Raw genomic sequence first — 25,432 nt, forward strand, 5'->3', positions numbered from 1 at the left:
CTCATGTCTATGTAGTTCCAGTGACTTGCCTGAAGTTATACAACTAAAATCTAGTGTTTAAGCCAAGAGAGGATTTGGCCATTGATAAGTCAAACTAAAAATCACACACTATTTATTTAAACCAGAAAATTTGGAGGCTGTTATCATAAACAGATGAGCTACTGTTCCCATAACTGCTAAAACAAATAAGTCATAAATACCAGGTATGAAAGAAATAGCATGAGTATTTAAGTAGTCTATGTAGATAAATCTTGCCCAAATGAACAGATTTTGAAAGCAAAATGGTCTTTAAATTTAGGCGTTCCACTCTCTCCAATTTTTTTGGATTCCTTTTTACTCATACCTTTCCATTCTTCTATTGTGTGCTCCCGTTCATCTAACTGCTTGTCAGGTATCTTTGGTGGAGGCTGTAAAAGATGAAGCACCAATAAGTGACTCAGGTCATTAAAAACTGGGAAACAGGTGAAGAGCTCACAAAGATAATTTCCATTAACACAAGTCATCAAGTTCTTAAAATCATAACCAGCCAATACTGAAACGACTGTAGGTAAAAATGAAAAGTTTTGTAATCAATTATTGGTACCTTTCTTATGGTACACAGCCTGAGGATTCCCTATCTCTCTGAAGGAAGTCAACAGATTACCTTCCCTTCTACTAGGATGTTTAGCTTTACTTAAACCAACTGCAATTTACTGTATTTTATCAGGACCATTTAAAAAACAAAAACCTTAAATCAAGACATAGTCTGTATGCCTTACAGTTGTTCTACTCAGTTACCCTGATCCCTCTAAATTCAGAGCTAGGGTCTGACAAAACTGGAAGTACTCTGCAAACTGCCTTTTTGGGGTGGGGGTGGAACAGTAAAGGAGGCTTAAAAATAACTTCAGTTCAATAAGTGATAGTATCCTTACACCTCTCTTCTATAGCTTACTCATATTACTAAACAAGAAACCAAAAAAGCTTTAGCAACAGTAACCCCTGCACCCCTCACCACTTTCTGGAATAGCTTACACTGCATACTATAGACACAAAATACTTACACCTAAGCTATATCCATCAATCCCTGATGAATATTCTATTCAACTACCTTTTGTTCCCCAAAAGACAAAGAGAAAATGACCCTTAACTCATAGGAGGAGAGTGTGTTATGTGTCTCTCTCTATTTATATCATAAACATAAAGGAATGAACTCACCGCCTCTGCTTCTGAAGGATCATACCAGACATTGATGTACGGGTGCTGGAGAGCTTCATCCACAGAGATTCTTTTAGATGCATCGATAACCAGCATTTTTGACAACAAATCTCTTGCCTGACTAGCTGTAAAAGGAATAGTTTGCATTAGTGCTAAATGCATTTTCTTATGTTATTTCCATGTCTAGAAAACATATACTAAGACCAAGAACTTTTAGAATTTATTACAAAAAATATGCATGAATATATTAAGATTTAATTGAGAGTAATTCTGGAGGTCATTCTGAATTTTTGAATACTTTAAAAAATGATACCTTTAAGTTTGTTGTGCTCTGAGTCAGCTGGGAAAAGCACATCTGGGAAGAGCTTCTCAAAGCTATATCCAGCATATTTAGGTCTGTTCTCCACATAAGTCCTTACTGTTGGTTGTAATTTCTTCATGAACTCTGGGCATGGTGTTCCAAGTTGCTCAATTACTTTATTCCATTGATCAATATCTAAGATCAAGCAGCTAAGAAAAATACTCGATAGATATACATTGGCTATAACATGAAAATGATAAAAATGACACTCCCTAAAATTCACAAGAATGTGAATATAAAGAAACCTTTACTGCTACACTGTTTAGGATAGCGATAACAAGGGAAGAAAAATCAATAAATGAACTTAATACCAGTAGAGGTTTTTACATTGATTTTAATGTAAAAGTACAGATAGAACATTTTCTTACTATGGCTAAATCAAAGAAGAGTGATAATAACAATTTACTAAAGTCTAGCAGGTATGGGGTCGAAGTGCAAAAGGTTCAAAATCATAGGAGAATGCTAAATTTCCTTTCTTCTGGTTATCTTAGAAGACTGACCATAAATGCTACTGAGTAATAAATCTCTTCTTTTAAATTCAGCAACTGCATCTGTTGGATCAGAAATGCTATGGAATCAGTTACTGTAAAAGGAAACGTTTTTTCTGTATTTTTATATATAATAACATCTTATAACAATAATACTCCCATTGATCTAGTACTTTGCGGAATGACATATGTATGTATGTATGCATATACATATATATATAAAAGATGATATATTACATATACACACACACATATATAATTTCATTGATTATAAAATACTGAAATCCTTTCTGAAGTGAGATTTAATATTTCTATCACCTGTGGAACTTAAAAACTGTTTTTAAGAGTTCTAACACAGAAGGCCCCTAATAAGGCCAACCCCTCTACCCTTTACAAAATGTAAAACTAGTTTCTATTCAGGAACATATAGAGAAATTTTGCTAAGAGTCTCTGAAAAAAAAAAAAAAACAACAAAACCACATTGTAGGACACATACAAATGTAGGGGAGACAACTGTTCTTTCTTCCTAACAGTATCATCAGGGGGCTATTCTACCAACTAACATTTAGATGATCCGCTGGTGGCAATTTTACTATCTGGTCTCCTGACGGAGAGAACTCAGCCAGATATAGAGGATGTTAAATGCACCTATTCCCTCCCCCTTTCTTGTTCATCAGTACTACAGAAGGGGGTTCTGCATATTATTCTGCTGAGGTTCTCCAAATGACAAAAGCAACTCTGGACATTATGCTATACTCTATCAGTTGGAAATGTCCCTTACCACCCTGTGAATAACTGGGGGTTGGGGGGGGAAGAGAAGGACACTTCCAGCTGAGGCTCACAGATATCTAATAGGTCCGTGGTTAATAGAACTGATTTGACTATACCCTCCTCTAAACAGTTTTCAGCAATTCAATTTGACAGAGAAATACACAGCTGGTTACTGTTAATATAACAGGTAAAAAGCAGACAGATGGACAAAATGTGCTCTTAATGAATTCTAATCTAATTAACATCACAAAAAAGCAGCACTGCTCAAAATACTTGAGATGAAAGGATCAATGAGTTAAATTCAATAAAGGACAACAGCAAAAATAGCACACAGACACAAAACATAAAACAAAAGAAAAAAACAACAATGTATGACCAGAGGCAATGGACAGTTTTAAAATTCATGACATGAAATTATCTCCTAAACACTTCTACATCTATTCATTCAAGTGATATGAATAAAATCTATTCAAGTGATAGGAATATTAGAAATTATGAATGAAAGCCATGCCTATTGGTTTTGGTTAAATAAAAAAATCCAAAGCCCATGATAAACTATAAATAGATAATTAATTGCACTTTAGCATTTTTTAATGATATAAAACTACAAATATAAGAAAGGTCTATATATAGTCTATATCAGCTGGTGGTATTCTGAAACAGTAATTTAGCATTACCTGATTAACTGCATAAGCGACAAGATTATGTTAAACTGACCAAGCTGAAGTTCATTTTGACCTTTCAAAAACTACAGTCTAGGCAAAAAGTAAGGATACGATCTGTACCTGGGAACAAAACACCACCTTTGATCATTTCTCCCATGATGCACCCAACTGACCAAATGTCAACTGAAAACAAAATGCAATGACATTAACAGAAAGGTATTGGCTAAAGTAAAAAACAAAACAAAACAAAACAAACACACTAAAATAAAATCATACACACAATATGGTATATTCAAATTATAAAAAGCAGTGTAAAATGAAAATGAGTGACAATGAATGGTGCTTTGACTCCCAGCAGAGACTATGTCCTACTGCTAGGTGCAGCCTAAAAAAATGATTCAACTTCTCATCAGAACAATTTTTTTGAAATATACAACAACAACAAAGTTTCATGTCTATTTAAAGAAAATTGGACCATAAGCACTTTCATGACAGAGCATTAAAGAGTGAATCACCAATCAAACTGCTGCAGCCGCACAAGGATACAGTCCCTTCCTGGAAAGAGGATTTTGTGGCAAACCATTTCTCCCATAATGCACCCCACAGACCATAAATCCACTATGTTTGTAGCACAAAAGAAGGAAAAGCAAAGCAAAAGGTCATTTAAAATTAAAGAAGCATAACATGATTGCATTATATAAAACTGCTGAAACTTATCACGGAAAAAAAGGAAATGATTTCAGTTTTAATTAATGGAAAGAGTCTAAATAAAAGTATTTTCCAAAGAATTTTGTTTGATTCACAAAGGAAAATGTGTACAGCCTTTTAATTAAGTTTTTAAATTTAAAGTGAGAGCTCTGCACAGTGATAATACAGTAAAAAGGAATACAGTTAGAGCAGATAGAGATCAATTTTTGCAATAATGAAAGCAGCTATAATAAACATGTAACGCTGTAAAAGGATAGAGTCAAATTAAAGAAATCTTTCATTTTGAAATTCAACTGTGCATTGCACTCTCTTTAAGTCAAATAAACAAAAAAAGCATGAGCAGAAATAATTTAGCATATTAAAATATCCATTAACATTAAATTAGCTATGTTCCTATAAGTAGACTAGAATTAGCTCAAACTATTTGTTCAATAAAGAAACAATCTCATACTGAAAAGAACTAAGGGTCTAATTAGTGCTAATGAACATCAGAACAAATTTCATAATACATCAAATAAATTGTCTTAAAAAAAATTCTGTCTTAAAATACACGTATAAGATAGCATTCACTTAAAATTCTTCAAAGACTTTTTACAATGCCTTTATCTATTTCACTGATAGATCATAAGTACTCTATTATAACAGGATTAAACATAGTATATGTTAAGAGTTTTCTTGACCACATTATATAAGAAATTTTACTAATTAATTTATAAAAATTACTACTTTTGGGAAAGAGTAATAGCTAAGTTAATGATAAGCAACTATTTTTAAGTTAGCTCAATGAATTTTTTTTTTCCAAAAACCAAATCTGTATCTATATATGTAAGTTATTCTTTGGTTAAAGAAATCAATTCTGGATGAAGTAGTAGTACAGATTCCTAAAACAATGTCACATAACACACAACTGTTAATGAATTTCTCTTTAACAGAGGAAGCAGCACTGGACTGGGAGCCAGGACATTGGGGTTTGAGGCCTGGCTCTGCTACTAACTAACCAGCAACGTCACCTTGGGGAGAGCCCTTCGGCTCTCCGGTGCTCAGTTTCCTCAATGTAAAGTGAGGAACTTGGGATCAGCTGATTTTGACCCTTCCAGCCAAAGGATCTGACATCTGGATTTAAAGTGTTTAACAATCACTGGCCCTATCCAATTAGAATGAGAATCCAACTGAAGCTTAATCAAACTGATTCACACATTAAAGAAACATGGAATTTGGGGGTTTCCACCTGTTTCCAGTAAAACACACAACACACACAGACATACTCCTGGACCTCAATAGTAAATAATAAAAGGGCTTAGAAGGTTGGAGCAGGAAAAGAGGGATAAAGGGAGAACAAGCAAAATGAACTGGAAAACCCCAGAAATATTTGCATACATCCTGTTTAGAGTCTGAAAGCCCATGATCCTTTAGAAAGAAAAAGGGAGAGATCATAGGCAGAAAAATTAACTTCATCTATGCTAATGGAAAATCGAGGAATTAATGAATGTTGGTAATTTCTAATGATCACTTCTTAAAAAATAAAATCTATTTTGTTAAGCTGAATAATTTAGAGAAGAGACTTAAAGGAATGGTTCATGTACCAATCACTAGAGTGCAATTAAGCATCTTCTAAAGACTTCTGACACTATGTATGTAGCTTATTTTACTAACGATTTTATCATTCTACATAAAATATCATAGACTTTTTGTTAAGTGTTCTCGACACGGAGATCTCGTTGGTATGCTTTAATGTTTCATCATTCTTAAAAATAAAAAGCTTTCAGAAAAACACAGTCAGAGGCCAGAATAGATGCTTTGTGAAATAAGATGGTGAAAAGCTGCAGCAGCTTTGTAAATTCACAGATGCATTTTATACTAAATTAATTTGGAAGCTAGTGTCTCAGCAGTTTTTAAAGGTATAAAATGGAGATGGTTTAAAAATAAAATTTTAATTTAACCCTACCCCATTCAAAACATGCTAGAGACATGTTTTAGAGGGTATTCAGCTAAAAACCTAACTGCCAGTTTCTTAAAATACACCCCTCTCCCACCAAATTCACTAAGTCTTCTACTTTAAAGGCTTCTAAAGTTCACTAGTGTTATACCTTAGAGAAAACAAAAAGATTCCAGGTCTTATACCAAGGGATTCTTTTGGATGAAATTAATTTGGGAAGTCTAAAAGGTACAACAAAAAATCAAATCTTGGGCACACTTGATCTACAAAATATCTGTAAGTCTTTGGACATTCCTAGTATAGATGGCAGTGTGGGGAGGGAAAGGATATATAATTTAAAGTTCACTTCCAAACTAAAATATCTAACAATTAAAGATATTTTGTAACTCGGGTTTCAAGGTGGAACCCAAGTATCTCTATCTCTGTGCATATATATGTGTGTACATGTACACAGATGTGTATATGTGTACATAAATATAAACTTATAAGCAAATAAAAAAGTAGTATAAGGCATTCTTTTTAGGACTGACCAACAAAGCTTTTAGAATCACCTTGATTCTTATAATCATGGCTATGAGGAAGGGCAAGACTTAAGACTGTTTTGTTTTTCTGTATGTGTATCATTTAAATTGGAGTTATGCACGTTTTACTGTCACAAAAAAAGAACCCCAAAACAACCAATGCCCAGAAGCTGGTGAACCTGGAGGTCTAAGTAGGCTGGTAGAATTGAAATATGCATTTTATCCTTTACTATCTTGCCAATTAATCTTAAGTGTCAAGATTATGAAAATAGGGCAATCATCAATACTACTAAATGATCAATAAGTTATGCTTTTGCTAAGGTTAATTTTTGAAATGCTTATTTTTCTGCTATGATTAACAACATATAATAAAGGTGAAGAAAACTGCCTTGGTAGTACTGTTTGTGTGTGTTCACGTTTACATGAACAGGATCCCCAGATTTTCAAAGTGATGAAAAAATTACTAGTAAGTCTCATAAAATCTGCACAACTGCACACAATTAGTTTTAAACACTAAAGAGATTATACAGGTTAAACATTTACATTAGAAATATGAGGTTCAAAAGGGAAAATAAATTATAACTACATTTCAAAGAAATACTATGTTTGCTGACCGTTTTCTTTGTAGCCCATCCCTAGGATGACCTCGGGTGCTCTGTAGTAACGAGTCACTACATAAGGTGTCATCATAAAACTAGTTCCTGCAGTTCTGGCCAGTCCAAAGTCAAGAATCTTCAAAGTGCAGTCTGATTTTACTACTATATTACTGGGCTTTAAGTCCTTAAAAAGAAACATCATAAATGACTGCTATGACATGTATAAACATTTTGCAGTTCACATTTAAGTTACCATCACCATTTGAGAACAAAATTTAAAGGTAGTCAATCCATGTTTTTGTTCATTTATCTCACTATAAATGTATTTCCTCATAAATTTAATGCAAGTGCCAAGTTCCCAAAATATAATTTCTTCATGGAATTTTCATTTGATAAAACTGTTCAACACCTACAACACTGAAGAAATTAGAAGTGTTTTATACATTATAAATTAGAATTAGGCTGAAAGGTTAGTTCTAATATATAGGATTTGGAGAGGTCATTAAGAGGAATTATAAGCACATATAAGTATCATTATGCTTTAAGACAAAGACAGTCAATTTAAAAAATTTTACCCACCTATGACTATTAGCATGAGGATGTGATACATGGATTCCACTTTTAATCATTATGTACGTATTATTCCTACTACTCAAAAGGCTTCGGAGTGTGTCCATAGTAAGTCTTCCAACAAAACCTCTTGAAAATAGTGAGTGGGTCACACTCTCTGTCAGTCTAACCATCTAATGTTACTCTTTTCTTTCACATCTCAAAATTGCCTAACGTTTCAACTGTGAAGAGGCAGATCTTTACAACACTGATTTCTCACTTAAAACCTTGATATCTGTTGATGGCAAAAATTTTAAGCCTAAAAAAGTCTCAGCAATTAGGAAACCTCCAGCCTCCATGTACAAGGTAAAAAATGCATCTGACTAATGTAAAATCATCTCTATGGGACCAACTGTAACAAACTGTGCAGTTAATGTTACCAAAAACTTTTTGTGAAAAATTCTCCTAAACTGCTTTACTGTTCAGTATCTATTACAAGAGGCAGTGAGATAAAAATGATTCTTGTTAATTTCCAACACATTAGCCCTCAAGGCTCTGATTTCATTACTGAAGGGGTACTGCTCTGACAACTGTTACGTATCAGATGAAGACCTGAGGAATCAAGAGGCAAAAAAGGGGGGGAGGAGAAGATCTGATGGATCTACTCTATTACTTCTATAGATTTACATATTTTGGGTTTTAGTTAAAAATTACCAGTGAGGATTAAAATAAAAATTAATTTTATATAAGGGCAGTGTCCTAGTTATTAATTTTAACATTCCTATATATCACAATATATGAGCATAACATATATGCACATTATGCAGACATACATATGTATAATTTTTAATTCATTCTACTATGCAGTAGGACAGACTTAATAGACACATCTTATCAGGTAATGGTGAAGCTCTGTGATGCTAAGTTTACAGGTAACCTAATAACTAAGAAGAGGATTTATTTTTTGAAAGTAGAAAGAAACCTTTGAGCTTAATGAATAAGAAATGTATAAAATTTCACTATTTCAGGTCAAAGTGAAAACACTAAACCTATTATTTTATCTGTGAGTTTTAAGACTGAGTATATGCTCAATAATAAATATTATAAGTTGGATAATGCCAAGAAGTTAACAAAGACTGGAAAACTAAAAATCTATATGATATAATTTCGACAACTGAGTAATATCTTACCCGCAAATAAATAGGACAATGTCAAAGGACAGAAACAAAAACAGTATCTTTTCGTACGGTTAAGAAAAAGTAGGTCAATTTCCACATTTTTCATGGAAATTTGCATACAGGAAAAAAAGGAAAGCATGATAAATTTAATGAATTCAAACAACTTAATTAGCCCCCTCCATTGCTCATGACAATGAACCTGTAGTACCAAGGCACTGCAAAGTACCATTAAATTTAATCTAACAATTCAAAAGTAGACTTTCTAAAAAACAAAAAAAGTATGAATACTGACACAAACAAGATGTGACCATTTAATGATGAAAGAATCTGAAGAGGAAGTAATTTACGTTTTATTGGGCGGAGTAGTATAGCACCACCCTCCCCAACCTCAGTGATGAAAATACACTGTTTTCTTTTAATGAATTTTTGGGAAGGCTCTTCTAAAAAAGTGAGAACATTCACTAAAAATTGTCTTCTAGATACAAAGTAAATTTGGAAAACCTAAGTCCTAGTCTGAGTTTTGCCACTAACTAGCTGTATGAACTTGGGTAAGAAACAAATACTCTATTGCCCAATTCTATCATTTTAAAAATGTGGTTGTTTATGTGGTGAAGCATGCAACTACAACATTTAAAGAATTTTCAAACAATTACAACTATATTAAAGTGAAATGTGTTGCCTTTGGAGATAGTGGGGCTTCCTTTACTAGAGGAATGGAGGAATGTTTCAAGCAATGGCTGGATAACCACTTCTCTGAGATACTGTAAAAAGGATTCCAGTTTAGATATGGATGTACAAGACAGTTTTGGAGGTCTCCTCTGAGATATGGTCCCTTCTACTCTTAAAATTCTATGCTTTTGACACAAATCTGAACTATAGACTGCTGAAGCAGGCAAGCTATGATGTTACATAATTAAGTACTGCATATGCGCGTATATGTACACACACACAGACTGTGTATGTATGTATGGCATTGTAACCCATTAAATGACATTTTCCTTAAGTACTGATCTAGGTATGAAGACAGGAAAAATGACTGTTTTGGTCTAAAAAGACTTTACTGATAGCTGAAATTAGAGAACTAATATATTTCTGGTTCTCTGTAATCCGTTTCCCTCCTAGTGTCTGCTAGGCAGCATACAGAGTAAAAGAAGTATGCATGGCATTGTAATTGTGATCTTTCTTGTTTCTTGCTTCAGCGACACAATCCAATTTTTTGTCCTCTCCTTCCTTTGATTTTTGTTTAATTGTGATGAAAATCACAAAACTAGTACATGTTAAGTACATTATAATACATATATAATATATATGGCATGTACTATTACCCACTAGTATATATTAAATACATTATAATATGATAAATTCAGGGAAAGATGGTTTTTTCTTAATGAAAAAAATGGCAGAACCATAAATTGAGGTTCCCTCAAAATTAATAACTAAAATTCTTCAAGCAATACCAATCACAAAAGGTTTTATACACACAAAAATAGAAAACAATATTATAAACATGTCAGAAGTCAACCCTGGAAAACAAGTAGGTCTCTTAAGTGAAATTAATTTGTTTTGACATTATATAATAACATCTTACATCAAAATGTTACATATAGATACTGATCTCTTAAGTTATGCTGACTGTATTCTCATTATTTATGGGTATGCATATGGCCACAAATTACTCTTGGTTATTTAAAAAAAAAATGCATAGACACAAACTTTAGGTAAAGCATTTTCTATAACAGAAATTTATATGACAATTAAGTGGTGTGGTGGGCAGAGTGCTGAACTTGGGAACTTGAAGTCAGAAGACCTGAGGAGGAATCTGCCTCAGAAACTTAATACCTGTGTGACCCTGGGCAAGTCACTTAACCTCTTTCTGCCTCAATTCTGAGGCCTCAAATACAAAACTTGAGTCACAATAGTAACTAGAGTTGTTATAGCAAATGAAATTATGTATGTAAAGCATTTTAAAAACCTCAAAACACTACATAAATGTTAGCTGTTGTAACACACAAAATATAAACCAGAGAATATCAAGAGGCCAAAGCACCATCATCCAAAAGATGCATAACATACATCTCAAGATACAATCCATCACTTATCACTTATGATAATAAGAACTGCAACTCCCAAATTTACTAATATTTGACTGAGAGGCAGTGTGGCTCTGTGTCAGAGGCAAATCTTGACATTTCTGACTTTATAACATCTTTTTTCTACTTTCCCTTTGGCTACCACTCTAGCTCTGACCCTCTTCACCTTGTGCCTGGATCACTGCAATAGATTTTTAACTGATTCCCCTGCCTCAAGTCACTTTCCACTTGGACTCATTCTCCAGTCAGATGCATAATGATTTTCCTAAAGCACCAGTCTATGTCACCTTACCTGCTCAATAAATTCCATGGCTCCTATTACTTCCAGTATCAAATTGGCAAAATCCTTGCGTAGCCACTAAAAAAATCCTTAATTAACCTGAACCCTCCTTATAATTATAAAGTCTTCTTACACTTTGTTTTCCTTCACCCATTCTGCAAACCAGCTATGTTGGCCTGCCCTTTGCCCAGCATGACATTCTATCACCCATCAAATGCTTTAGACCATTTCCCATACGTGGGATGCTCTGCCCTTTCACCTCCATCTTTTGGCTTCCCTGGCTTCCTTTAAGACTCACCCAGATCATACCTTTTGTAGAAACCATTTCCAGCTCTCCCACATGTTCATGCTTTTCCCTCTCAGATTACCTTTCATGTATATATTTTTCATGTTCCAAGTTACTTATGTATTGTTTCTTCCATTAAAATGTGAATCTGAGAGCAGGCACTCTTTTTTGCCTTTCTTTCTAGCCCCAGCACTTAGCATGGCATCTGGCACATAAAAAAAGTCCTTAATAAATGCCTGTTGATTGAGAGGAAATCTGGATTGACTTCCTACATAACTGCATGGCTCTGGTTCAATCTCTTAGCCTTCAGGAACTCTAGATAACTGCAACGATAGGTTGCAGAGAAGGTGCCTCCCTGGGAACTCTCACATACTGAAATCAGAGAGAGGTCCTAGAGCTATCCTTATCCTTTTTGAAACAAGTATGTCAGACATTCTGAAAATTCAATATTCTAGAGCAATACACTGAAACCATGAAGATCCAACCTAATCAACTTCTTTCTACTTCATGCATATGATCAAAAATATCTGAGTGACACCAACAGCTTAAGAAGTTCCTTCTTTTATTTAACCCACTAAAAGACATTTTTCTTAAGTACTGATCTAGGTGTGAAGACAGGAAAAATGACTGTTTTGGTCTAAAAAGACTTTACTGATAGCTGAAATTAGAGAACTAATATATTTCTCGTTCTCTGTAATCCATTTCCCTCCTAGTGTCTGCTAGGCAGCAGACAGAGTAAAAGAAGTAAGAAAAAAGAAGTAGAATAACAAAATTAAAGTCAATGAAGAGCCAGGTTTATAATACTGAAGCCAGAATGGCACAAGTAGAAAGTTAGAGATTTCTTCAATTTTCCAAATCAAGAAACATGTAATATTTTTTCAGTATACAACTGAATTTCTTAGTTGTACATTTAACATGTACAAAAAAAGCTTTGTTATCTGACATTTTAGGGGAACAAGGTTACAGATTAGTTAAAAGTTTCTGATCAGGACTTAAACTTGCTTCACTAATGTCCTTATCTGATTCCTCCACATGTCGTGTAGATTACCTTTGTACAAAAGGCTATACCAACAAATTACAAGTCTGGACAGCCACAGTATTACATGGTTGTGGATCCAGAGCTGGCAGGGACCCTAAGCGGTTATCTAGTACAGCTCCCCCCATTTGACTGAGAGTCAATCAGGTCTGCCAGAGGTGGGATTTGACCAGAGCTCCTCTTCCTCCAGAGACAAGTGTTCTTTCCTCTACACTACACTGCCTCCTAGGCTCTCAAGTACAGGCCCAGTAATGACTGCCCTTGCTAGGCCTAGTCTAGTTAAGTTAGGAGATGTTCCTCATTACAAGTATGGCAGGCAGGCAATAATTATTTTGATTGAATTCATAAAATCACTCATTAAAGAGTGGAAAGGTTGCGCTCGGCACTGGTGAAGGGATTGCCCATGTCAATGAAATCAGAGTTCTTTTTGAGGTATTCGAATCATGGAATATCATAATGCATACAGCTAACATACAGGAACTTTTATTATGGAACAGAATATAACAAGGTTTTTAATGTCTTTTAAAATAATTATTATGTTCTGGAATACCTTTAATCTGCATGTCTTCAAGTTCTTTCAGAAGGATGTGTGCTTATAAATGAAATTTATGAGCTCAGCTGAAAGTGGTTAATGAAAGTGGTTATAGTGGTTAACCACTATATTTAAATGAATTATGTGATATTTTACATAGTATAATCTCTTTTGGAGCGAATTAGTAAAATAGTAGAAACTTTCTTTGGAAAGCAGAAAGGACTTCACAGAAGAATCAGAAACTGACAGGGAGATGGACTATAATGCCTATGATTTTCCTAGGGGGGTAAGAGGAAAAAACTTTCTAAGAAAGCACAGTTAAAATCAGGGGCATGGAGGAAATATTTTGAAGATAAGGCAGAGGTCATTTACAAGGATGACCCTCACAAGTGACAGGGGTCTATAAGGGGCAGTCACAAAGAGCTCAAGCCCCTCAAGTCCCTCTTCCACAAACCTTCCTACATCACTCCAGCTCACAGATATTTCTCTCTTCTCTCACAGCATTTAAAATGAAACCCAAACCAATGATACTTATTCATTTGGCAATAAGTCATGTGATATTATCTATATTATTTTCTCATGCTATTATTTAACTACTGCATTGTTAATTGCCTTTTCATGTATTTATGCTTTGAATTCCCAACCACGTTAAGCTCCTTAAGGTCAGGATCTTACGAGGGTAGAACCTGACTAGGGCCTGTCAAACTTCTCAGTTTTGCCTTTAACACTGTCGTATACACAGTGGGTGCTCGATAACTTTTATTTGAAAGGCTTCAGATAACTGCTCACTTAGTAGCACAGTATTCTAAATGTAGGCAAAGTAATACAAGGAAATAAATAACTTGGCTGCTGTGCTGGAAAACCTAAGGAAATTAAGGGATTATAAAAATCATAACTTTTTTAAATAATAAGGCTGAGAGAGACTGATGACAAAAACATAAATGTGCAGTTAGTTGTTAGCATTTTGCTATGGGAAGGTGAAAGCCCAGTCTAAGTCAGTCAGTGAAATGAAGAAACCAAGTTAGAAGCACTGAGAGATGTAGAGGCCAGATCAGATATATTTTTATCATGGTTTCAGTTTCTTATATTTCAAAACTAAATTTTATTCCTATTAAAGTTAGCAATCAATGAAATTAATCTCTGCATATAGTCAAAACACTATAGTTCAGAAACAAAATTTGCTAATTTCATTTGTAAAAACAATAAGTAGTGCATTCAAAAGCAACAAAAAGGGTACATAAATATTATGAGCAAATAATATTTATGAAAAATTAAAATCTACCTTAGTGACACTTCCTTAAATTTGGTAGTTCACTATGGGCTTTCATGATACGTAATTTATTTTCCAGTGGTATTTTATTGTTCTAGTCTATACACTGGGAAGGAACAACAGTTCCACTTTGCCCAAGGTCACACAAGAAGGTAATGAAGCCAAAGATGGATTCTGGTCTCCTGTTGAGCTTACAAAGGACTGTACATTTCTCTTGTTATAGTTTAGGAAAATGCAAAAGCACAACATTACAACATTTGTAAATGTAGGATACTAAGAAATATCAGCAGGGATGCCAATAAAGTGCCACATCAAGCTTGTCAGATACATTTTTGCATCAGACAAGTTATTAGCAAACAATACAAAATAAAACAAAAACCCAGAAAGTTGGGAAGATGGTTCAGCTATTAGATAATTTTGACTATCTGACAGAAAGTTAACTCAAAACTAGACAGCTAGCTTAAAAAACTTATGATCTCACTGAATAAAACCTATTTTAAAAGGTTTGTTTAAATTAGAAAAAAAAACTTTCCAAACTGTAATGAGTTGGCATTCGAATAACCTACTATGGAAGCATATAGCCATCAAGTATTTAAATTAAATGTACATGGAAAATAAAGCACTACTACAAAACAGCTTCTATATTCTTCTAGTTTAATATATGCTGATAGTATCGATTTTTTAATTGTATCATCTTGCTTCACAGATTAAATTAATGTATTTCTTCTAGTTCTTTAGAAACTGTAAAGACAGAGATATTAGTAACACAAGTAAATACTTCTACTTACTCGATGTATAATCCCAGCAGAATGAAGGTGCTTGATTCCACACAGCATCTGATAGAGAAGGTAGGACATTCGTTCATGGTCTAGCTCCATTTGAATCACTTGGCAAAGATTTGCATCCATGAGCTCCATGACTATGTAACTTCAGAGAAGAGAAAGAATAGTAATCCAAAAGTGCATTAAATAAATAGTATTAACAAAGCAAACTTGGATGATAATCACACTTACACATCCTGAAATTCTTCTAGGGACTTCTGTGGTGTGAACACATTCAAGAGGCCAATTATCTGTGGTAGAAGCAGGGAATTTGGAAAAAGTTATAAAACATTTTGTGAAGCTGAATAATTCTGAATGGTAAATTCATGGGTTAAATAGAACTAAGGGTCCACTACACAATCACCTGCTAAATGTTCATTTGTTTACTTATACTGACTTTACATATGATCACTTCATCTTCTGGTGATTTAAGACAACAGAAATGAAACTTCTCATTCAGTCAGAATTCCCCTATGGTAGGCATAGAATTTGTTTCATTAAAAGCAATATTTTATATATATATACATATATATATATAATTAAAAGTTTATTGACTAAAAATGAAAATTATATTCAAAATTCTACTTAAAAATGTAAAACTGAACCATGACAGTAGGGTCTAATGATTATTTTGGGAAAAGGATTTGTATTAGTAGTAAAAGCAGTAGAAGCAGTAGTAGTAGTAGTAGTAGCAGTAGCAGCAGCAGCAGCACTGACAGTACTTTATGGTTTGCAAAGCTCTTTACAAATATCTCTGTTTAATCTTATAACAACCCCTACTATTATCTCCATTTTATAGAAGAAAATGAGGTAGACAAAGATAAAGTGATTTGCCCAGGGCAGCCAAGCTAATAAGTGCTTGAGTCTGGATTTGAATTCAGGTCTTTTTGATTTCAGGTCCAGATCTCTATTTGTCATACCACCTACCTACCTAGTAAGTATTTCAGAGACCTGTGAGAAATGGGATTTGAACCCATGCCTCCATATGGAGACCAGAAGAATCCTGGGCATGGAGGAAACTTGTGCTTGAGTCTGGAGCCTTACACCCCTCAGCCATCCTGACAGTCCTGTGATGTCACTGGTTCTCTTCAAAAACGAAGGACAAACAACAATTTATCTCAGAACCCTAACTGATGAGGAAGTTCCTTCTTCCAACCAGGGACAGCACCCTCTCTAAGTGAATCTTAGCACTGCCTCCTGTCCTGAAAGGTTCAGTGACTTCCCTTGAGTAAGACAGCTGCTATGTGGCCATGTTCAATGTAGCACTTGAAGTCTGATCTTCCTGAAATGAGGTCAATACTCTATCCACAATGCCATGATGACTATGATGTCTACCAGAGGTCTATTTAATCAATTATGAATGTGAATACTTAAGTATTCATTCAAATGTTACTGGAAAAAGAGGCAGAGGATATGGGTTTGAAACCTAGCTCTGGTACCATGTAACTGGAAAAATCATAATCATCTTTGCTTCAGTTTTCTCAAATGTAATTGAGTGGGTTAGACTGGATGATTAGGCCCCTTTCCATTATATTTTAAATATAATGGAACTCTGACAAGTGATCCAATTTCGTATGCAGGTTGTCACTGTCCTCATCTTCAACTGGAAGCTACAGCAAATACACACTACTGAGCTCTATGTGCAAAAGTACTTGAATTAAAAGACTTCTGGAGCTATTCTGAGCTCACCCTCCACAGTGATCTTCAAAGTCAGCAGAACAGAACTCATACACAAAAATCTCAATAGTACAAAAGCAAAAGAAGGACAGACGAGAGCTTCTATCTCCAAGTGGAGCCTGGAAAATGTTCCTGTGCTTCATGGCTACTGCTTGGAAAGGCAAGAAAAAAGATATTTAGAAAGACTATAAACCAGTCAACAATAGCTTGTGTCTTAGCAAAGAGAACACCATGAGAAGAATAGTAGGAAAGGCTGAAGAAAAGGCGATGTTGTTCATTCACCTTCACAAAATGTTCGAGACCAAAGGGCAACAAACATGACACTTGAGATACTAAAACCTGGGAGAACAACCAGTCAGGATCTGTCATCTCCTGGAGCCTTCTGCAAGGCTTGGTTCAAAGAGGACTTTAAATGACCGAATGCACAGTAGTGCCTTTATGACTGGGTGACTTCAAGAACAAGTTAGTACATTGTAAGAAACAAGTGTATAGAATTCAGAGAAACACAGAAGAACTTTGAGAAATGGATGCTGTGTGAAGGAAGCAGAACCAGGCAAACAGGTGGCAAAGAACTTTGGTGATTATTACACTTAGCCCCAGGTGGGGAGGCGACTGTGAGCACAAAATACTGCACATGCTGACAGACATGGTCATAGTGTCAGTTAGTTTTAAATGACTTTTGTATTATGGGGAAAGGCTTACTGAATGGGTAGACAGAGTGGTATATTTTGAAATAATTTAATGTAGAAACAAAAGGCATCAATAAAGCATTAATTTAGAAAGAAAATGCATGAAATGTTAATTAGGAAAAAAAATTGATGGTTTACCAAGGGACACATTTTCAGGTCTCTGTCAAGAAAGTAGATATAGTTTTTTCTGGCATGTTTTTAGAAAAATTTTCAGGGTCCAGATGACAACATCACATTTAATAAATTCTAAGTTCTAAAGAGTGCTGATTCAAGGGAAGTATACACATACTTCTTTTTAGCAATGATTACAAATATGAGGTCTCTTAAAATTAACTTTAAGAAACCAGAAGTTGTAGAAATGGTCAATTACTGCTAAGGACAGAGGCTGCTCCCTGTTCCTCAAATTAAGAGCTATAAACAAAGCTAGTCTATTTATACACTCAATAGAGCAAAGGTTTACATATATGTACCCTTACCAAAAAACTTCACTTGAAATCTGGACTCTTGTTTGGACTGCCTCTATGCACTTGTTTACCTCAGTGTTTGTGTCTACCTGTTTCTCTCCCTCACTAGCTGGAGCACTGAATTAACCCAGTTCTTCCTCTTTTGTGCTCCTAACTCGTTCTTCATGCTTGTCTTGCACCAATGCTTTCATCGTTCCCATCATCCTAAAATTAATCAATCAACAAGCAACTATTAAACCAGGGACCATGCTAAGTGCTGGGGGTAACAAACCAAGGTGAAGTAGTACCTATCATTTTCACAGGGAAGACAATCTGTCCATCTATAACACTATCTATATACAAAATAGAAGGTGAGAGATGACACTAGTAATGATGCATCAACTATGCAGAAGAGAAAGCATCCATGATGGCTGCACTACAGAGTAGATGAGGAGGAATAATGACCTGAAAGGCAGGAAGGAGTCATGTTGTAAAGAACTTTAAATTTACATTTCATACTGCAAGGAATAGGGAGCCATTACAATTTATTGGGGCAGGGAGACAGGTCAGGGTCAGCCTTAACTATGGAAAATTTTTCACTCTGGCAGCTATGCTGGAAGATGGATGGGTGTAGGGAGCCATTTGGAACAGGACGACCAAAGAGGAGGCTATTATCACTCTCCAGGCGAGAAATGGTAGCTGTGAATGGAAAGGAGGGAAAAGATATTGTGACGAGCAAAGATAAGATTTGATTTTGGGGTAATAATCATAGCTACTATTTATATAATGCTTTAAGGTTTGCAAAGTGCTTCACATATTTTATTTTGCTTTATCTAAGTCCGTAAGAAACACTAAGGCTATATATAGCGGACTGAGCTAAAAGGAAAAAAGTACTGCCAGACTCCTGCAACATAACTCTTCCATTAAGATCTAGAAAATGCACCAGATGTAGTCCTGGTCAAGGTTCCAAGAGAAAAGTCACAATGAGAAGCACTTCCAGCCCATGTCAATACAGGGAGACCAGGGCATAAGGGCATGCCAGTGCATAAAAATAACCAACGCCACATACCAGGGCAAGAAGAGGTCAAGGTTATCTCGTGAAGGATGCAGGAAGAGGTGCTCTATCACTACTATATGGTTCTAGGCCCTAGATCCAGAGTGAACTAAGAAGGAGACCTATACCTTGGGATAGCTTTTAAGGGTGAGGAGGGGCTGCAATTGTCCTGAGTAAGAAGCAAGTTCAGAAGATGGCATCAGCTACGTGGGTCAGACCCCAGGAACAGAGTGGGTTCCCAGTTCTAGTTTTCAGCCCTGTTTAAAACCTTCAGGAGAAAAACCTGGGCAGGAATCTCAGACTGAAGAGAAGTCTACTGTCACAGTGAACCAGCAAAGCCTTCTAGCTGGCTGATAGTGACTCATCATCAGTCTACTGTAACTTCCAAACTGGGAAATCCAATAGGAGTTTTATGTAGACTCAAACTGAGGAAAGAAAAACTTGAAGAGCTCAGACCAGAAGGGTAAAGATCATACTCTGAGAATCTTGAAAGCCTGCAGATCTCTAACCTGAGCAATTTCTAAGATTACAAAGTAACACTACACTTTATACCCCCAAGAGTAGCAGAAAGACCCAATAGAACAAAGCTCAACTCAGATATCTTTCCCCAGCAGTTTACAGAGTAAGTCTTAACAAAGTCTGAAGTCAGGATATAGGCTGGAAGAATGGGCTAACAAAAAAGAGTTATTATGATGACAGGACAGTCAAGGTAGAAATATAGAAGAAAATGATTCCAAAATATGCACAAGGAAATTATATCTCAAAGGAAAACACAGCTTGGGCACAAGTTCAGCTAGAATTTTTGGAAGAGATAAAGCAAGAGTTTAAAATTATTTTAAAAAATGAGAGTGCTATAGGAAAGAATGGGAAACGAAATGAGAGCTATGAAAGATTTAGAAAGAGAATCTAACAGTTTGGAATAAGAGGCACAAATATTTAAGTGTGTGTGTATGTGTGGGAACTAGTTGGAAATTAGAATGGATAAAATAGAAGACACCAATTCCATGAAACAATCAAAGAAAATGTAATATATCTCATAGCAAAAATAATTAATTTGGAAAACAGATCAATAAAAGATAACTTAAGAATTTTTGGCCTATCTGAATGCCATGGCCAAAATAGGAATGCAGACATCACTGCCCTGTAGAACGAGAGGGCAAAATAGAAATAATTCACTGGTCACCCCCTAAAAGATGCCCAATTGGAAAGTATCAGGAATATAACAGCCACAAAATAAAAAGGCAGATTTTTGCTGACTGGATTTAATTTTTTCAGTTACTGATTTAATCTATAAAGATGCAAACTCTAACATTTGGTTGTAATTATTACTTGTCAGCACTATATACTACAAAGAATGAAACACAGAAAGACCAAGAAACTTGCACAACTATTAAGTGAGAGGATAAACAGAAGAAATAATAGGAAGCTGAAACCAGAACAATTTTAGGCTAACACTTGTTCTTTGTATCAGTAAGTCCAGGTAAGCTCTTCTCATTTATATTATCATTTTTAAAGTGTTTACATATCTTCTCATCCTAAAACTTTTGAGCTTCTTGAGGGCAGGGCTTTGCTTTTTATCTCTGAATTTCCTTCAGTATCCAGCATAAGGTTTTGGCATATAGCAAGAGTGCTCAGGAAATGTTTGCTGAATTGAACCAAAAAAAAAAAAAAATTGGGTATAAAAATCTGATTCCAATGCTATTTTTCAGCATGATGTAGAGAAAAGAAAGCAAGGATTTACAGTTAGAAGACCTGGATTCAAACATGAGTTGTAAGAGCTATTAGCTCCAACTATTGTCTAATTTTAAAAATCAAACATCTCTCCTTGGTTTAATTTATTTTGCAACCATAACCAGATTAATTTTTCTAAAACACTGCATTCATCATGCTATTAGAATGTTCAAAATCATTCAATGACTTCTCACTTTCTATAAGATGAGATCTTGAGTTTTTTATCTTATATTCAAGGCCTTCACCACCACACTCCTGTAGACTTACCTTCCCCATTATTCCCTTACACAAACCCACTGCTTTAACCAAACCGATATACTTACTGTGAGACTGGGATAGTACATCAAACCTACCCAATTCCTGCCCTACAATACTTATAATAATTTTCATATAATGCCAAGAATTTGGTATATTTTTACTGAGGAGCAGGGGAGGAATAAAACACTATGGGATTTCAGAAACTAGAGAGCAGGGACTACTTTTTATTTGTTCGTTTGGTAGCTTTCCTCGTATCTTCAGCACTTAGTACAGTGCCTAGAACACTGCAGGTATAAAAAATGCTTATTGACTTGAATTGACTTTACTGGAGGGGTCCAGGTAGTAGGGAGCCCAGAAAAGTTATGTGGGAAGTGGTGACTTTTCATGGTAGATATTCAATAAATATTTATTTAAAATGAAATTTTATCAGAAAGGTAGCTATACAAACTAATTCTCAAAAGTTACTTTACAGAACTGAACTGAGGGTTGACACTGTAAATCATAGGTTTACAACATCATGATATACTGCCATAAGCTTCATTATGATCTGACCTATATTTACACACTAACCCATTCCACTTACATTTTTGTGATTAACACATTTCATGAGAACAAGTTCTCTGTAAGCACGCTTGGCGTGAGTCTGATTCTGAAAGGGCCGACTCAGCTTCTTGATTGCAACATTTCTTTCAAGAATGGCATCGTAAGCTGCACTGTAATTAAAAATGGACACAAACAAATTTTAGGAAAAGAAAACTTACAAGTCCACAGACACAAACACATATTAACCTTTTTTGGCTAAAAAAACAATCACAAGCTTTAGAATATTTCTGGTATGTGTTATATAGATGTGTTCCTCTTCTTCTTGTCAGCCCCCCAAAACAAAACATTCCAATCTTACAGTTTATAAGAACCCTGAAAAACATCCAAGCATTAAACTAAACATCTTCTATCAGTTATTTTTAGTTAAAACTTTGCTTACCACTTAAATGCCAGAATTTTCCTTAAATTGCAAAGTACAAAGAAGTACTAGTATTATTTGGGAGCATCCCACAAAACATACTTTCAGTTTCAGAAATGCTAAAATTTTAATATAAATAGATTAACTGACTTGCCTAAAGTAATCTTAGAGAGAGATATAAATAAGTCTAGGCCTCCTATGAAGTCCTATAGCATATATTGTCTGTATTATTATTTTACTCAACAGCATGATTTGGAAGTTAATTTTCAAGTGCCAAAATCTGAGATCTTTCATTATGAAGTTTTACATGTCTATTTTAGGAGTACATTTTTTTTTTTTAAATTATAAGCTGAGAGGCAATAAGGCATGGGCATAAAGTTGGAGACAAAAGACCTAGGTTTGGGTTATTATCTTTGTCTTTTACTAGCTCTGTAACCTTGGGTAAAACTGCTTGACCATTTTAGGTTTCAACTCTTCACCTGTAAAAAGAGGATAATCATTACAGTATCTAGCCTACCAATTTGTTATAAAGAAAACATTTCAAAAACTTTAAGGATCAACAGAAATGTGAGCAAGGCACCTATTTTCCATATTGAGAAGTAGGTGGTGCAGTGTTGGGCCTGACACACTTATTAGCTGGTGACCCTAAGAAAGTCACTTATCCTCTATTTGCCTATCACAGCTCTAAAATGGGGATAACAGTGGCATCTACCTCACCGACTTGTGAGGATCAAATGAAGTATTTATGAAGCTTTTAGCAAAGTGCCTGGCATACACTAATAATATAAATGTTTACTGCTTTCCTTTTCCTCCTTTTCCAAAATTTATTTATTTTGAGATTAAAGTAAAATGTACCATTTAAATGCTGCTTGGTTATGAATCAGGGTAGACAAAGAGCCTTGGCCTGGGTATTGGAAGCTCTTGTGGGAGATGTGGTTCTGCTTCTACTTGTAACTTACGTGGTCCCAGTTAAGTTTCTCAGTCTCTGAGTATCTTTGATACTCTGTAAAAGGAGCAAGGGTTTGCTTCTTCTAGCTCTAAACTTGACCTCAATATATGAAGACTGATAAAAATTAACTAAAATTAATTTCTCCTGGGATGTGGGGTGGAATGTGATTTTATTATAGCAGGTTTACCTTCCAAAATAAGTTTAACCCTGGTATCAAAAGCACAGACTGAGTAAAGGCAATCTAATATTAAAAACTGATTGTCAACTAAAAGTTGATTGGATAGAAATAGCCACTATGAAACTGAAAATACATTTAGAATGATTAATTTTCATTTACTGACTTAAAAAGACCTCTTAACCATCATATACCTTTGCATAATACCATAACAAGGTATCTCTGCCTACATAATGAGCTTCTTTATTCTTTTACATGTGTGTAATGAGTTTAGGGCTCTGCTACATGAATGACCCTCCTTCACTCTTCTCAATGACTTTACCTATCCTCTTTCTTTCATTTCTCCAGGGAAGGAGGATGAAGGGGCATACTTGTAGCCTTGTACACATTTGCACACACTTATAAACTTGTACCCAATTCAATTTCCTACAGTTTCTTCCAGGTCTTTATACGTCATGGATCATACCTTCTTTCTTATTCATTTTCAATATCTACATTAGCTTTTAAATGAATAAAAAGGAAAAGTTCACTTAACTATTTCTTCTAGTTATTATCTTCTTTTACTCTTCTCCAGCGCCAAATTTCTAGAATGAGTATCTTTACGTCTACTTTCTCAACTCCTTTCAATCTGGCTTCTGTCTTGACCATTTTAATGAAATAGCTCTAACAAATGTCACTAATAATGTCATTATCATCACATCCAATGTCCTTTTAAGTGGCCTTATCCTCATCTACCTTGCTGTGTAGATATTTAATGCTACAGACTATCTATTTAGATATTTAATGTTATGGACTACCTATGTTATACTCTAGCATCCTTTGGCTTCCATGACACTAATATCATGGCCTTCCTCTTGCTTCTCTGTGACTACTCCTTTGGTCTCTTAAAGTCTTCTCATGTTCTCACTTTTTAAACACAAGTGTTCTTTAAGTTTCTGTCCTAGACTCTCATTTCACTCCAATATTCTCCCTTACTAATCTATTAAAACATCACCTCCATGTAGATAACTCCCCCAAACTCCAACCAAACTCTCCCCAGAGTTCCAGACCTATATTCCAACTGTCTGACATATACTTTCATTTGGCTGTCCTGTAACATCAAAATAAACAGGTTTAAGAATAAAAGTAACTTTCCCTCCCAAATATACTCCTTTCCAAACTTCTCTCAATACATTAATGATGCTATTCTACAAACTCACTCAAGCACATAACTGAAATAATATGATACCTTCCTTCTCTCTCATACCACATATTCAATCAGCTACCATGTCATATTGGTTCCAAATCCAGAATAGTTCACATCTTGCCTATCTTTTATACTTCCCCTGCAACAATTCTAATTTGGCCTCTCACTTCTCCTGAACTCTAGTAATACAGTCTGCATTCCCACCCCCCGCCAAAATCATTTACTAGCTCTACCTGTCACTCAATGCCTGTCACTTCCCATCTGCATAATTAGTAGGCTAATTAAAGAATTTTGATATTTTGTTTGGCATGGAATGAGCTTTAATTTTCACATCTACAAGCAAAAAGGCTAATTCCTAAATCTGTTTTTTTTAAATATATACAACTAAGCTTGAATTTATGGTGCTAAACTACTGATTAGGTAGAATTTTTTATTGAAAAAGATTTGCTAATACAAGTATAAACAGAACTCATGAATTTGCTAATTGTTCTTTCAGTCAACAGACATATGGTTAAGTTTAACAAACCAAAGGATAAGGAAATAATACTTCATGTTTAAAGATGGAATTGCTGAAGCCGTAAATCACTTTGAGTTCCTTGGAGAAAAAGCATTCTTTCGGCAAAAAGTGGTAATTACAATGACCTCTTGTTAATTCTTTTTCACTCGTAACATAAAAATAATAGCACAGGGTCAATTCCTAGACAGTATTAGCTTGCCCTTTTACAGCTTTGGATGTGTTCTCTTCAGGAAATTGAAAATATATCAAGACATGAGGAAATACAGATGCAGTGCTATTAATCTTTAGTTATTTTAAAATGCAAAACTTACCACACTATTCCCTGGGCCCCTGAGCCTATAGGCTTTAAATTCTGATACCGTTTCAGTACAGTAAATGTAGAATCTCCAATCTCAACACTATAGAAATTACTGTCACGCTTGCTTCTGCTCATGATGGCAAATAATTAATTTGATGGCTTCATCCAAAATTCACTCAGAAGCTGTAAAAACAGAATAAAATGTGACATTT

The 25,432-nt window shown here is 35.0% G+C and overlaps 1 protein-coding gene and 1 non-coding gene across 6 annotated transcripts in view; both read right to left on the minus strand.

The window, feature by feature from the left end:
* MAPK8 (mitogen-activated protein kinase 8) overlaps positions 1–25,432 on the minus strand; it is a 128,716-nt gene that overhangs the window by 9,817 nt on the left and 93,467 nt on the right. For all 5 annotated transcript variants that reach the window (XM_072627685.1, XM_072627690.1, XM_072627686.1 and 2 more), the window contains 9 exons: positions 25,234–25,403; positions 21,718–21,847; positions 15,475–15,533; positions 15,250–15,388; positions 7,259–7,424; positions 3,591–3,662; positions 1,508–1,690; positions 1,195–1,319; positions 344–407 (listed from right to left, as the gene is read on the minus strand). In XM_072627685.1, the coding sequence (XP_072483786.1) occupies positions 344–407; positions 1,195–1,319; positions 1,508–1,690; positions 3,591–3,662; positions 7,259–7,424; positions 15,250–15,388; positions 15,475–15,533; positions 21,718–21,847; positions 25,234–25,355 (1,060 nt within the window). In that variant the 5' untranslated portion in view covers positions 25,356–25,403. The remainder of the gene's footprint in view (positions 1–343; positions 408–1,194; positions 1,320–1,507; positions 1,691–3,590; positions 3,663–7,258; positions 7,425–15,249; positions 15,389–15,474; positions 15,534–21,717; positions 21,848–25,233; positions 25,404–25,432) is intronic.
* On the minus strand, positions 16,235–16,345 carry TRNAL-CAA (transfer RNA leucine (anticodon CAA)). The gene is made up of 2 exons: positions 16,308–16,345; positions 16,235–16,280 (listed from the first exon to the last, which is right to left on the minus strand). It is a non-coding gene; the product is annotated as a tRNA-Leu (tRNA).

Source organism: Notamacropus eugenii, chromosome 1 (assembly GCF_028372415.1).
Source record: "Notamacropus eugenii isolate mMacEug1 chromosome 1, mMacEug1.pri_v2, whole genome shotgun sequence".
Taxonomy (NCBI): Eukaryota; Metazoa; Chordata; class Mammalia; order Diprotodontia; family Macropodidae; genus Notamacropus; species Notamacropus eugenii.